Source organism: Malaclemys terrapin, chromosome 9, assembly GCF_027887155.1.
Source record: "Malaclemys terrapin pileata isolate rMalTer1 chromosome 9, rMalTer1.hap1, whole genome shotgun sequence".
Taxonomy (NCBI): domain Eukaryota; kingdom Metazoa; phylum Chordata; order Testudines; family Emydidae; genus Malaclemys; species Malaclemys terrapin.
The window spans coordinates 100618306-100633979 of NC_071513.1; the positions used below are offsets into that span (position 1 = coordinate 100618306).

General features: G+C 45.0%; 1 protein-coding gene across 1 annotated transcript in view; it reads right to left on the bottom strand.

Moving 5' to 3' along the window:
- The window catches only part of PSMD1 (proteasome 26S subunit, non-ATPase 1), a 120404-nt gene that overhangs the window by 14739 nt on the left and 89991 nt on the right, over positions 1-15674 (bottom strand). Inside the window, exon 19 of the mRNA XM_054039301.1 lies at positions 9042-9144. Coding sequence (XP_053895276.1) covers positions 9042-9144 — 103 coding nt within the window. The remainder of the gene's footprint in view (positions 1-9041; positions 9145-15674) is intronic.

Genomic DNA, 15674 nt, shown 5'->3' on the forward strand with positions numbered 1-15674 from the left:
TTTTTGCTAATATTCTAGCTGATTAAGATCAGTTCTGCTGTTCGGGATCAAGATGGGAAAACCATTATTTAAAACGCACACAAAACGAAAGGAAAAGAATTGAAGTGAAATCTAGGATTCTTGCATTGTGCCATCCCAGTGCTCTGCACACCCACTTTCTCTGGGGCTTGCCTGTTGTCACCACAAGATTTCACACTCATTCCTTTGCCTTCTGAAAGGAGACAATGCGGGGCTGTATTCTTATTGAGGAAAGGGAATGATGCCATCTCATCTTATAAACACCTCTTATGTGCTCCGCTCACTGCTCTCTTGCAGTTGGTTTATTGTTATCATTTATTTCTACTGCAGTAGCCGCTAGACACTCTAATCAGAGATCAGGACCCCACTGTGGTAGGCACTGTACAAGCACACAAACATAGTCCCTGCAAATAAAGACATTGCACGTTCATGGTTTCTAGCCTTTTCTCTCTTTGTAAGTTTAAGCTTTTACTTTACTGTCTTACTGTCTATATGATCATAAGATAGACTGTGAAAAGCAACCAACTGCACATTGCTGAAGTAACTTTAATCTTCTTTTATTCGAACTACTGGAATTTTAATTTTCCAACCTTTTATTTTTAACCTTCAGAATTATATGATCCACTCTTTGGAATTTCCTTGCTGAGTGACAGATCTCAGATGCACTTTCATGCTATTGTTTCTGCTCTCCATACATGCACACTCCACAGTCACATCCACGGTTTTGGGGGGGGGGAGCAGGAAAGATGAAAGGACCTTGTGTTGCACAACAGTTATTGCCTTGATTAAGCAGCAGCACCAACGGGCTCAGAAGGGATACATTCCAGGCCAGAGAAGATGTCTCTAACGAGGCCTTAGGGTACGTCTTCACTACCCGCCGTCTCGGCGGGTAGCAATCGATTTATCCGGGATCAATATATCGCATCTCGTTAAGACGCGATATATTGATCCCCGAACGCGCTCACCGTTGACTCCGGAACTCCACTAGAGCAAGCGGCGGTAGCGCAGTCAACAGGGGAGCCGCGGCCATCGATCCCGCACCATCTGGACCCCAGGTAATTCGATCCAAGATACTTCGATTTCAGCTACGCTATTTGTGTAGCTGAAGTTGCGTATCTTGGATCGATCCCCCTCCTCCCCCCATAGTGTAGACCAGCCCTTTAAGGAGATTAAACATGGAAGATCTTCAGGGCTCCTTAGATAACCATAAGACTCACCCCCAAACCTATACTGCTACCGACAAAAATCTATTGGACCTGCAGTGTATAACCCTTAGATAACCAGGATCTGCTATCCTAGATTTTATATGGACTCATAACAGTAAAGAACACAAACTAGGTTATGCTGTTCTATACACCAGTGAATTCATGCCTTAAGTTGCAAGCATCTAAAGGCTTGTCTACACTTACCAGAGGATCGACGCTGCGGCGATTGATGCATCGGTGGTTGATTTAGCGGGTCCGCTAAATTGACCGGCAATCGCTCTCCCGTCAACTCCAGGATCGAGAAGAATAGAGGGAGTCGATGGGAGAGCATCTCCCATCGACATCGCATAGTGTGGAACCCACCGTAACTAGATCTAAGCTACGTCAATTTAAGTTACGCTATTCCCGTAACTCAAATTGCATAGCTTAGATCGACTTTTCCCTTTAGTGTAGACAAGGTCTAACTTCCATGATTTCCTCCTACCGAGTTGTAAGTTTGTCTGATGGGACAAATCCCTTGCTGACGACACTGTGAGAGCATGGCTCAATGCAATATGATGATGTTCAGCACATCATCACTGGGTCACATCAACATACAACAATGTGATGGTACTTCACAGCCCCTGGAAAAAATGTCCAAGTGCTCCTCTCAATTGATTATTTTTTAAATCAGCAGAGACACATCATTTAGTTCACCTACGACAGATTGAAGACAACCTGTGCTATACTTCCAGAGCAGAAAGGTCAATATTTCATCCAATAAACCACCAAGCCTCTTGTCAGCAAGATGATTCGCATATGCAATAAAACACAAAAGACAGCACTCCTTTAGTAGGCAAAAGTATTAATGTATATAATGACTTGGGTTTCTAATAGCTAGAGTTACTGATGGAAGGTCTGATTTTAAATTGGGACTCTAAACAAATGCGGGCAAGGTCGGGGAAAGGAGCAGTGCTTTTTCTGTGTCTAATAGGAGTTGAAAGCAGCACTGAATTGGCGGTACACCTCTACCCCGATATAACACAAATTTGGATATAACGCGGTAAAACAGCGCTCCAGGGGGACGAGCCTGAGCACTCTGGTGGATCAAAGCAAGTTCAATATAACGCGGTTTCACCTATAATGCGGTAAAATTTTTTGACTCCCGAGAACAGCGTTATATCAGGGTAGAGGTGTATATGAGGGAACCCCTCTGTGCAGCTGAATGTATTATTGCAAGAAATCAAAAGAGTTTAGGATTTGAAATGGGAAAAGCATTTCCAGACAGATCTATGTTTACTGGGGTAAAAATACTGAGATGGACTTACAAGCACAAATCCAAAGTGAGCTCTTCCGTAAGTAATTCGGAAGGAACCCTCTTACCTCACCCTCCCGAGACGTCTTCCGAGCATCACAACCACACGAAAAATCCCTGATGGCTCAGTCCCACCTGCCTCACCCCTGTGGATCTTAACTTCTTCTTACCTATTCATTATTAGTTAAGCTTCAGTTCTGAGCTCTGTGCTACACAGTATAGGACATAAAACCAAGATGGTACCTGATGCAAGAAGTTCACAATCCAAAAGGCAAAAGGACCCATTCAACTATCTTTGGCATACTCCTTATCCACTCACCCCCACCACACTCTTGACTGAGAGGGGAAGATAATCCACACTAAAACAGGGCCCTTCAAGGGGCAGTGCACTGTCCTGCACTTGACTTGTTTAAAGTATCAGTACTTTACTTCTGCTTGTATTCTCCTGTTAGAAGGCAACTGTATTTTTCCCCCTTTGCGTTTAGTTAACACAGATGTGTTTTTTGTTTCTTTAGCTGAAACTGAAATTAACTTGGTTGTGTGTTCCCAGCCTCAGGATTATCAGTGCTATCAATTTTAACTCAGGAGCAATTTAGTTAGCGGCTGCTCGTGAGCCAACCACTGGAGCAGCAAATGCATTTTGGAGGCACTACAAAAATGCTGGCTTATCGACTTTGGCTGGTGTTTCCTCCTCACTCGTAGTGAGGGGAAGATTTAAAACCAGAATAGATACTTAGAGCACAGAGGATCTCTTAAAGTAGGTTAAACTCTGAGGTCTAAAAGAGATCACAAGTTCACTCCTAGAACTTGAACCTACTAATATATATTTTTTTCTGATAATGTATGTCAATTTGGGAAGGGACAGAGAAAGAACCTTTGTCAGCTAAGGACAAGAGAGGAAAAGACTACACAAGCTTAGGGGTTTGGGGAGAAAACCTAGTCAGTTTCAGTGTACCGGCTTTTTTTAATGCTTTCTAACAAAGCAAGCCTCTAGCAAAATGCAGCTGCTTAGGCCTAACAATTAAACACTGACCAAGTTCTTTATTTTCATCAACAGCAACCCCCCCGCCCCAGGCGACACCACAAGTCTAATGACTACTTCATTGTGGGAGCAAAAAAAAAAAAAAAAAAAAACCTGACAGCTCTCCCCAACACTCTGAAAATGCTGCCCTCCGTATCAAAGGCCTGTCGCTGGGATAGAATTGCTCCCCTTTTCCTTCCAATAAAGAATTACAAGTTCAACTGCACCAGCTACAGCAGATAACACTAAGCCTCTCTTCCTGTAACAGTGATTCAAGTTTCAGCCTCTGCCACTCCCTGCCTCTGATAAGCATTTCTAGTGCAGCACCGAAGATAAAGGGAACACAGGGATTAACGTATGTTCTTTTTGAAGAGTCTCCGGTGAATGAGGTAGCAGGTTATGAAAATTGTAGCCCATGGCTTTCTTTGAATTCACACACGCATTGAGCGTATTCAAATGGAGATGCCCAAGGCTGAGGAAGCTATCCAGTTAGAGAGGACTGCTGTCATGCTACTGGGGGAGGAGGATATGGCTCTGGGGCTCACAGTGGAACACAAGCTAAATATGAGTAAACAGTGTAACACTGTTGCAAAAAAGCAAACATCATTCTGGGATGTATTAGTATTGTAAGCAAGACACGAGAAGTAATTCTTCCACTCAACTCCGTGCTGATTAGGCCTCAACTGGAGTATTGTGTCCAGTTCTGGACACCACATTTCAGGAAAGATGTGGACAAAATTAGAGAAAGTCTGGAGAAGAACAATTAAAATGATTAAAGGTCTAGAAAACATGACCTATGAGGGAAGATTGAAAAAAAATGGGTTTGTTCAATCTGCAGAAGAGAAGACTGAGGGGGGACATGGTAACCGTTTTCAAGTACATAAAAGGTTGTTACAAGGAGGAGGGAGAAAAATTGTTCTTCTTAACTCTGAGGATAGGACAAGAAGCAATGGGCTTAAACTGCAGCAAGGGCAGTTTAGGTTGGACATTAGGAAAAACTTCCTGACTATCATGGTGGTTAAGCACTGGAAACTGCCTAGGGAAGTTGTGGACTCTCCATCACTGGAGACTTTTAAGAGCAGGTTGGACAAACACCTGTCAGGGATGGTCTAGATAATACTTAGTCCTGCCTGAGTGCAGGAGACTGGAGTAGAGGACCTCTCAAGGTCCCTTCCAGTCCTGTGATTACTTCATACACTCTCCCACCCCCCCTTCTCTCTCACACACTGCTCCCCCCACCTTCTCTCTCTCTCACACACACACACACACACACACACACACACACACCCTACCTCTTCTCTTTCTCTTCCAAGCTATTGTATGATAAATGAATAAGATGGGAAACAAGATTTTACTTGTATTTTTTAACTTGATCCTGACAGAGATAAAAGTTCAAGGCAAGTCCACATGTATGAAACAAAATCTATGACCCAGTTGGCCTCAGGCTTCATGGCAACATGCTACACTACAAGAGACTATGGTTTGGGAGTAGCCTTGAGTCTTGTGCCAATCAGGCTGCTGGAACTCAGGTTTGATAAGGGGGAGGGGCAGTGACAGAGGAAGGAAGGTGACTGTAGTGACACCAGTGTCTCCTACCGACCACAGTCCTAAAACAAAGAACAGTGTCTGTCCTCTGACCAAGCTGCAGCAAGTGTGCTGGGAATGGAGCTCTTAGAAGTAGGATGAGAGGACTCAAGGGGGGAAATGGCCCCTAGTACAACAGGACAGGGAGGTGGAAGCCACATTTGATTGTGCGGCAAAGGGGAAGAAAAAAAAAAAAAGGTTACTTTCATTTCGTAATGGTTGTTCTTTGAGATGCGTTGCTCACGTCCATTCCATTCTAGGTGCATGCACACCCACGTGCACAGTCGTCCGACACTTTTGCCTTAGCGGTATCCGTGGGGTTGACTGTGGCGCCCTTTGGAGTGCCGCGCTCATGCGTTGGTATATCAGGCACCACCAGCCCGATGCCCTCTCAGTTCCTTCTTGCCAGCAACTCCGACAAAAGGGTAGGAGGGCGGGTAATGGAATTGACCTGAGCAACACATCTTGAAGAATAACAGCTACGAAAGGTGGGTCACCATTTTTTCTTCTTCGGGTGCTTGCTCATGTCAATTCCATTCTAGGTGACTCACAAGCAGTATCCCTGGAGGTGGGCTCGGAGTTCACGGGCATGCAGCTTGCAGCACTGCTCTACCGAAGCCAGCATCATCTCAAGCTTGCTGGGTAAGCACGTAGTGAGATGTGAACGTGAAGGTAGACGCTCTGCAGATATCTGGAATGGGCACTTGGGTCAGGAAGGCCGCCGCTGAGGCCTGAGTTCTCGTTGAGTGTGTGGTGACGACTGCCAGCGAAGGCACCTTCGCCTGATCATAGTAGAAACGGATGCAGGTGGTGATCCAAGATGAAATCCTCTGGGCGGATACTGGACGACCTTTCATCCTACCTGCTACCGCGACGAACAACTGAGTCAACTTGCGAAACGGTTTGGTCTTGACGATGTAGAAGGCTAGCGCTCTCCTGATGACCAAGGAGTGCAACCTACATTTCTCCTCAGACTTATGAGGCTTTGGAAAGAAGACTGCAAGAATATGTTCTGGCTCGTATGAAACTGCAAAACCACCTTGGGCAGGAAGCCGGGTGCGGTCGCAGCTGAACCTTGTCCTTGAAGAACACCGTATAAGGTGATTCCAAGGTGCGTGCCCTAATCTCAGAAACCCTTTGGGCAGAAGTTATCGCCATCAGGAATGACACCTTCCAGAAGAGCAGAAGAGGAGAACAGGACACCAAGGGCTCGAAGGGGACTTTCGTGAGCCGGGTGAGTACCAGATTAGGGTCCCACAGAGGGACAGTACCCTCAAGTCTGGGATCGAGCTGCTCCAGACCTTTGAAGAACCGGACCATCATGCCATGCACAAAGACCGATCTGCCCTGGAACGGAGGGTGAAAAGCCAATATAGCGGCCCTTAACGGAAGAAAGGGACAACCCCTGGAGCTTAAGATGCATAAGGTAGTCAGGGATCAGCTGCAGCGAGGCCTGCTCAGGCCCAACCCCTAGGGCCAAAGTCCAGCACATGAAGCGTTTCCATTTACCCAGATAGGTGGCTCTAGTGGAGGGCTTTCTGCTTCCCAGTAGGACCTGCTGGTCTCGGGCTGAGCACTCCTGCTCTTCAGCAGTCAACTGAATCAGTTCCAACTGATCACAAGCTGTGAGGTGCAGTGCTGCCTGGTTTGGGTGCAGGAGACAGCTGTGATTCTGCGACTGGAGATCCAGCCATCGGGGCCAACACCGACAGGTCCATAAGCATGTTGAACCAGTGCTGGCGAGGTCAAGCTGGGGCAATCAGGATGACCTTGTCCTTGTCCTGCTTGACTTTCGTGAGGACTTTGTGGAGCAACAGCACTGGCGGGAAAGCGTACATCAGAGACCCCGACTGCGGGAACAAAAAGGTGCATGCACAGGAAGTCCCTGTCGATCCCCCAGAATGAGCAGAACAGGTGGCACTTCCTGTTGTGGTGAGTCGCGAACAAGTCTACTTGGGGAAACCCCCACCTTCGGAAGATCTGATCAACCACATCGGGATGGAGAGACCACTCGAGGCGAGATGAGAAGGTTCTGCTGAGGCGATCTACCAAAACGTTCCTGGTTCCAGGGAGGTGCGCTGTGTGGTCCAGCACCTTGACTACAGGTCCAGGCCATGCCTGTTGGGGATGTAGACCGATGCCAACCATGCCTGCAGCGGGCGGAGATGAAGCTGGGCATGGTGGACCACGTAGGTGCAGGCTGCCAGATGATCTAACAACCCTAGGCAGGTGCGGGCAGTGGTGAGTGGATGATCCCTCACCCAGGAGATTACATCCGACATGGCTCGAAAGCAGGACTCCGGAAGGAATGCCTTTGCCGGCGTGGAGTTGAGAACCCCCGCGATGAACTCTATCTGTTGCACTGGCACAAGGGTTGACTTCTTTTCGTTCACTAGCAGGCCCAAGTCGTGGCATGTGGCTCACACCAGATCAAGGCTGCTCTGCATGTGATCCCATGATTTGCCCCCTGATGAGCCAATTGTTGGGATAAGGATAGATGTGGACCCCCCGGGATCTCAGGTAAGTGGCTCCTGGGGCCATACATTTTGTAAAGATCCGCAGGGCTGAGGATAGGCCAAAGAGGAGCGCCATAAACTGGAAATGGCACTGGCCCACCATGAAACGAAGGAACCATCTGTGTCCTGGCAAGATAGAGATATAAGGATATATAGGAGATAGAGATATATAGGAAATAAGCGTCTTTCAAGTCGAGAGCAGCGTATCAGTCTCCCGAATCTAGGGAGGGAATGATGGAGGCCAGGGATACCATGCAAAGCTATTTACAGCTAAAGCACAGAGCTCAAGTAGGAGAAAAATAAAAAAACGCCGACCACTTGCGAAGCAAGGGAAAGAGGCGCTTTGACTGACCCCCATGGGCAGTAAGAAGGAACTGAGAGAGTGTGGGGCTGGCGGTGCCTGATATACCAACGCATGAGCGCAGCATTCCAGAGGGCGCCACAGCCGACCCTACGGATACCAGTAAGACAAAAGTCTCCAACGACTGTGCACATGGGGGCGTGCACACCTAGAATGGAACTGACATGAGCCAGCACTGGAAGAAGAAGAGGAATATCTGATATCACTAAATATAAGAGCCCTGCAAGAGTGAGCTCTTGGGAAAGAAAAGGGCACATCTTTTAATTTGTTTTCCTTTTCTCCATGGAATCTTTCCTTAATAGGCCTGGTTGTTCAGCACCGGGGGTTATAAAGGCTTTAGTAGTTTAAAACCATGGTGTAACACTTAGTCACTAGCAGTCATGTAATGAAATTCTCCAAACTGGCAAGCTACAGACATAAGAAGCAGATGCCCTTTGATGACAATAGCTTTGGTTTTTCTGCAATAATGCTGATACAATTAACTGTGCTTCCTTCTCTGAACCTTTTCCCCAACAATGAGGAAACATGCTCACTAATGGGGTTAAAAACATAATTTAACACAGAACCCAAAGAAACCTGAGACACAAATATCACAAGGTTTCCAAACTGACTTGTGGAGAAACTACTTACAATAAAAAGGAAGCAACATATAAACACCACTTACGTACTGTAAATCAAGGCTTTGGATGACAAATTGATTCAAAGAAAAATGACATTTTGGGCAGAAATCTGGAAAAGAATTACCTTTAAAGTTTGGAACAGTTTTACAGTGAAACTGTTGCAGAGGTTTTGTTTTTGCAGTTAGGTGAAACCCCCTGAAAACAAGGGGTTTGTGGAAGCTCTGATACCCCTGTAACTATCATACCCTTTGTGATAAACATCTATCTGTGAAACTCCCATGTAATAATGAATAGCTCTAGATTAGCCAGAGCTCCAGGCTTCCAAATCTTTCACACCATCGACTTCAAGAGACGTAGAACACTTCCGGCGGCCCTGATCAAAGTTTTAGAACTTTTTACTGCTTTAATCCAAAGGAAGTTACCTGCATCCAAGATGCCCTGGGCCAGGATTGCTCCAAACTTGGCCATAACATCGTCATGCTTATCATTAATGACTTTGGAATAGAGCTGTCTGAACTGGCTGACCTGTAAGAGGAGAAAGAAAACTAGAGGTTAAAATATTGATTTACACCAGTAACAGAAAAGCTAGCCAGAGAAAACAGGAAGTCCTTCCTCTGTAAGGGTTCAATCACATTCAATCACAGTAAAAAGAGGCAAGTCAAACAACTAGGATTCTTTTATTTATCTCCAGAGTAGACAGGACATCTGATGGTAGCACCAGTTTCCCTTCATCGCCAGTTTCTGCGATAGACCCTCCCAAACTATATCTATGCCCACAATCCCAAGGGACTGAAAAGGACCCATCAAAAAGACTTCCACCATCCCAGGCATGACTAGAAGGTGGTTTGAGCAGGCTTCTTTCCCCATGGTTCATTTTGCTGCTGGTAATCCCCAAGTCCTTTTTCCAGGTACTCACTACAGCTGCAGGTAAGCGGGCAGATATATCTGCTAAGGCAGTAAAGCTACTGTGGAGGCAGTCGGAAACAACAGCTGATCCCTAGTGAGATTTCCAATGTTTTAAACGCAGTTTCAAAACTCTATCAAGAGTTGATCACTTCCTGCCATAACATACTTCCCAATACCTATTAATCATTTTCCCAGAGGACCTTCTTCTCCAGAGGACAGTCCAGACCAATCCGTGATCTTGCCCCCATTGATGAAGTGTTCGAAAGAGACCCTCGCATTTCAGCTGACACACAGTATTCACGCCCACAAGTAAGCAAAATGGCTGAGCAGCATGCCATAGCTTGGAATGCCTTGCGCATGCTCGTAAGACATACTGTGGCTGGAGCTGGTCAGGAGTTTTCCAGCAAAACCAGTTTTCGATGGAAAACGCTGGTTTGTTGAAACCAAAATGTTCCACAAAAATTGGTTTCAACGAACTTCCTATAAACACAGGCAGTGTTCTGACAAAACCTGGCCTTGCTTTCTGCCAGCACACCTGGCAGGCCGCTGGGAAGCCTGCACTTCCAGGACCCTGGCTCTGAGGCAACTCTGCCATGAGGACTGCTCCAAGGCTGGAGATCCCAGGTCTTCCAGACTCCCGGCTCAGCACCACGAGCCTGGAAAGCTTGGGGGCTCTCAGAGTTTCCAGGCTCCCTGCCTGGGACAGGGCTGATGGGGAGCTGGGAGCCTGAGAGCTTGGAATTTTGGAAACAAAACCATGAGTATTTAAAATTAGTTTTTTCAGATTTCCGTTCTGCAGAGATCTTGACATTTCTATTTTTCTTCCTTTTGAAATGGAACGAGTTTTCCACAATGTCCCATGTCATGGAAATCAGAACATTCAATGGCTCATCTTCCACCCACTGCTGCCTTCTTAGGTATTTTATAACCAACGATTACTAGAACAAATTGTTGGTAAGACTTGGAACAAGGATTTCCGCTCAGGTGTGGCTGACTGGGGAACAATGTACAATCGTAGTTTCTACGCAGTGTGTACAGGAGACCTCAAGCACTGGAACTGCACTAGTTCAGCCAGTCCCTCCTCGCTCCATCCCACAATGCACTGCTTCATGTTTTGAAGTTATCAAATGTCCTTGCTCCCAGCAACAGTTCTTCAGGAGACCCATTATACATTAGTGAAACCCTGGGCAGCATGTGGACTGGGCAGGAATGCATCAAAAGAGTTATGTGGATATACTGAATGGTGCAAGGACAAGAGTAATTGTTGCAATCAATATCTCTATTTCCTTGTCTAGTGAAGACCAGAATAGGAAGTGCCAGAAGTAGGATTAGAAGTCAGGAGGTCCTGGCTCCTAGTACTGAGTTCAGACTATTAGATTCCCCATCTGCATCCTACGAGAAAAAAATATCCAAAGAAAGATTGTTCCACCAATAGAAAGACCATTAACACGACTCAGACTTTAGATGATCACAATGGTCCCTTCTGACCTTGGTCTGAAAAGTCTTGAAGTCAACAAACCAGCAAACCGTGTTAGGAATTACATTTTATTAGACCAAGATTCAACAAAGTTGGAAGAAAACAATCATAGTGGGTGAGGATCAGGAGAGGACTGGAATCCAAGAGATATTTTACATAAAATATTGCTAGACTTTATAGTAAAAATGTTTACAGGAGGCTAAAAACACCATGTGAACCTGGAAACACCAGACTTCAGAGCTAAAAAGGAATCAGTCTCTTGTTCCAAACTGATAGCAAATGATTTCTCCACTACACTTCATGGTGCAAATTCTGGACTCGAGGTATTAAGAAGCTGTTGGGAAAAAATATAGTTAGAGAACTGTGGAATTATCCAGGGTTTCTTTCCAAACATAACATGACATGTCTCTCAACACTGCTGATTCATTGATAGGAAATGGGATTCTTACAAAGGAAATGGGATTCTATCCAAACAAATATTTGTTTTCTTTCAGTTACTGTTTCTGAAAGTCTACAGAAGCCCTAGCTACACTGGAACTAAATCCATGTTACCTGAGCTAGTTTTAAAATTGGTTCAGGTCTAGCTCATTTTAAAGACTGTTTAGTCGGTGACTGTGGATGGGTCACGCTTTGGTTTAGAAACTGTGCCTCAGCCAGCGTAGTGTTCCATGCAAAAAAGGTTTTTCTCAGACAGAAAAAACCCACTGTGCTGTCTGAATCACAGCTGCCTTAAAGGAAAAGTGCACCGTACCCCATCCTCTTTCCTTGCCCTTCTGACAAATAATTCTGGTTACAATAGCAATCAGCTCCTTTAGAAGTCACCACATTTAATCTGTCAAGTATCAGGGGGTAGCCGTGTTAGTCTGTATCTACAAAAACAACAAAGAGTCTGGTGGCACCTTAAAGACTAACAGATTTATTTGGGCATAAGCTTTCGTGAGTAAAAACCTCACTTCTTCGGATGCATAGAGTGAAAGCTACAGATGCAGGCATTATATACAGACACATGGAGAGCAGGGAGTTACTTCACAAGTGGCGAACCAGTGTTGACAAGGCCAATTCAATCAGGGTGGATGTAGCCTACTCTGTCCCCATATCTACTCTGGCAACAGCATCAGAGGACCCAACCACATCAGCCACACCATCAGGGGCTCATTCACCTGCACATCCACTAATGTCATATATGCCATCATGTGCCAGCAATGCCCCTCTGCCATGTACATTGGCCAAACCGGACAGTCCCTCCGCAAAAGAATAAATGGACACAAATCGGACATCAGGAATGGTAACATACACAAGCCAGTAAGTGAACACTTCAATCTCCCTGGTCATTCCATCACAGATTTAAAAGTCACTGTCATTGAACAAAAAAACTTCAGAAACAGACTTCAAAGAGAAACAGCAGAACTAAAATTCATTTGCAAATTCAACACCATTAATCTGGGCTTGAATAGGGATTGGGAGTGGCTGGCTCACTACAGAAGCAGCTTTTCCTCTCCTGGAATTGACACCTCCTCATCTATTATTGGGAGTGGACTACATCCACCCTGATTGAATTGGCCTTGTCAACACTGGTTCGCCACTTGTGAAGTAACTCCCTGCTCTCCATGTGTCTGTATATAATGCCTGCATCTGTAGCTTTCACTCTATGCATCCGAAGAAGTGAGGTTTTTACTCACGAAAGCTTATGCCCAAATAAATCTGTTAGTCTTTAAGGTGCCACCAGACTCTTCACATTTAATCTGGAGCAGCTCTAGACCAGTGGCTCCCAACCTTTCCAGACGACTGTACCCCTTTCAGGAGTCGGATTTGTCTTGCATACCCCCGCCCCCAGCAATTTTCACCTCACTTAAAAACTGCTTGCTTACAAAATCAGACATAAAATACAGAAGTGTCACAGCACACTAGTACTGAAAAAAAATTTGCTTACTTGCTCATTTTTACCATCTAATTATAAAATAAATCAATTGGAATATAAATATTGTACTTACATTTCAGTGTGTAGCATATACAGCAGTATAAACAAGTCTTTGTATGAAATTTTAGTTTGTACTGACCTCAGTAGTGCTTTTTATGTAGCCTGTTGTAGAACTGGGTTGATATGCCCAGGGTTGATATACCCCCTGGAACATCTCTGCATACCCCCAGGTGAGAACCACTGCTCTAGACCAGTGGTTCTCAGCAAGGGGTCTGGGGCCCCCTAGGGGGCCACGAGCAGGGTTTCAGGGGGTCCACCAAGCAGGGCCAGCATTAGACTCACTTGGGCCCAGGGCAGAAAGCCGACACCCCATCACATGGGGCTGAAGCCCGGGGCCCTGAGCCCCACCACCCGGGGCTGAAGCCAAAGACTGAGCAATGTAGCTTTGCAGGGCCCCAGGCAACTGCCCAGCTTGCTAACCCCTAATGTCAGCCCTGGCTTTTATATGCAGAAAACCAGTTCTGGTGGCACAGGTGGGCCGTGGAGATTTTATAGCATGTTAGGTGGGCCTCAGAAAGAAAAACTGCTACAAAGCTCTGCAAAATTGCTAGCCACGTGAGCTGTAATCTGGAATTTACACAGTAATCAAATCTTCAGAGAAACAGATCCTGGATGAAGCAAAGAGACATTCAGCAGAACTGCTAATGTTCACACTGGCGTCTGAAGTCTGACAGCGAAGTGCCTGTGTGTACAAATCTTGGGGCAGGGGCAGGAAGTTATTCGCTTCCGGCTGTGCATCAAAGCCCAGCAAACCTTAGTCACAAACTATCTGTAGATGGTTTATGCTGCTGACACACACACGATAAATACACTTCTTTTAATTAACTAGAACATACGAATCAAATGCATTAACACCAAGCCTGAACCAAGAACCTGTGAGCAATATCATCACAGGAGCAGTGCCTGTCCGGCAGGGTTAGCCATGGCATGAGGAGTGCAAGAAACCAAACTAGAATAAAAGTCATCTTGCTGTCACTAACTTTATCAGGCCACTTATACCAGATCTCCATATGAAACCATATGGCCTGTGTGGAATGGTCACAGAGCAGCTGTTAATTAATTAATGTCTAATAGCTAGAATGAAACTATTTCAAATCAAGTTGTTATGCTGTTTACTTTCTGAAATGCAAGACATTGACTACCACTGCAGGAGCCATTCTGGCCATGGGTAAATACTATGGGTGATATTTACCCAAATCATTTATCCAAGAGCTGATCTGACAGTTTATATGCATGGTCATCCTCAGTAGTATTTGGGTTGAGGCACTTTTGCTGGCAATTCCTAGATATGAACACGTGACAGCAGGACTCCATCAGGGTGTTTTCAGTCAGAGGTTCCCAGCTGTAGATCGACAAGGTCAAGAGTTGGCTGACCTTTATAGTGCAGTGCAAGATACATCTGTTTGGTCAAGGGCTGACTGACTCCTGCTGGTGAGGTTTCTCTCATGATGGACTGGAGCAGTACAGTGAGGTAGATAGGTGCTGGCTTCTGAAGGCAATTTACTTTAATCTGTTTCTTGTTTTCAATTCAAATCATGTTCTCAGATGTCACAATGAGCAGCACATGACAGTTATTAAATAATTTTTTTAATCTGTGATATGAAGCCCAAGAAGCTTTGTTTCTCACTCCTGTAGTATTTCTCGGCACTTTCAAGTATTATAGTATTTAGAAAAGTCTGCTCAAAATTTATTTTGTGTTCTCCTGGAAGTAACCCAAAACATTTGAGCAGTGACTCATTTAATCTCTGGTAATAATATACAACAATTTACCACCTTGAGCATTAAAAAAAGGCCAAAACTATAGGCCATCATTTCACTGAAAGCTAAACTATCAACAAGCAATATCGGAAATGCTGAGGAAATAATCCAGGCTCACATACCTGAGGACACATGCTTCGAACACAAGAACAAACACGGGACTCTGACATTTTGTTTGATGCAAGACTAGATGAAATGGTTCATTTGCAACTTTCTGGTAAATACATTTTTTTATAATGCATGAAAATCAACTCCCCCCCCCCCCATGCTTAATGATCCTCATACATAATAAACAGACTTTGAAATATTGTTTACTATGAAGAAGGGAGTGCTTAGTCATTGAGCAACAGCACATTGAAGACAGCTGTAGCCAGTTGGGGCAATGTGCACAATCCCCCTCACAAAACCAACCAAACATTTAAGGTCAAGATTATTTAGGGAGCTGTGGCTCCAACCCACCTCAGAAAAGAGTAAGGTTTTGAAAATGGGGAGTGGGTGGATCAATATAAGTTTATTGTTTGAAGAGCTGAAGTTACTGTGTATATATACACACCTTTCTCCTTTGAGTAGTGTCACTACAGATCCCACAGCTGGGGAGATTAATTAGTTGTTCTTGTACTTCCCTCCTTTACAGATTTGTTAATGCTAGTTAATTGTTCTCCAGCATTGGGAATCAGACCTAACTATCAAATCTAGAGGAACACTTCATAAAAGGTACAAATAGAATACTGGGTAGTGGAAATGCATCTCTCTGTAACTATTCATCAGACTTTCTAGGGAAGTTGCTTTAGACAAGGTGAAGTATGTGTGTTAAGACTTTCAGACACAGGGACACCTGCAAAGTAGGTGATCATAATGCTTGTGTATGAAGAACCACCTTGATACCTTACAATGGTGATTGGTACTTTGCAAATGCCTGATAGATAAGACAGCACA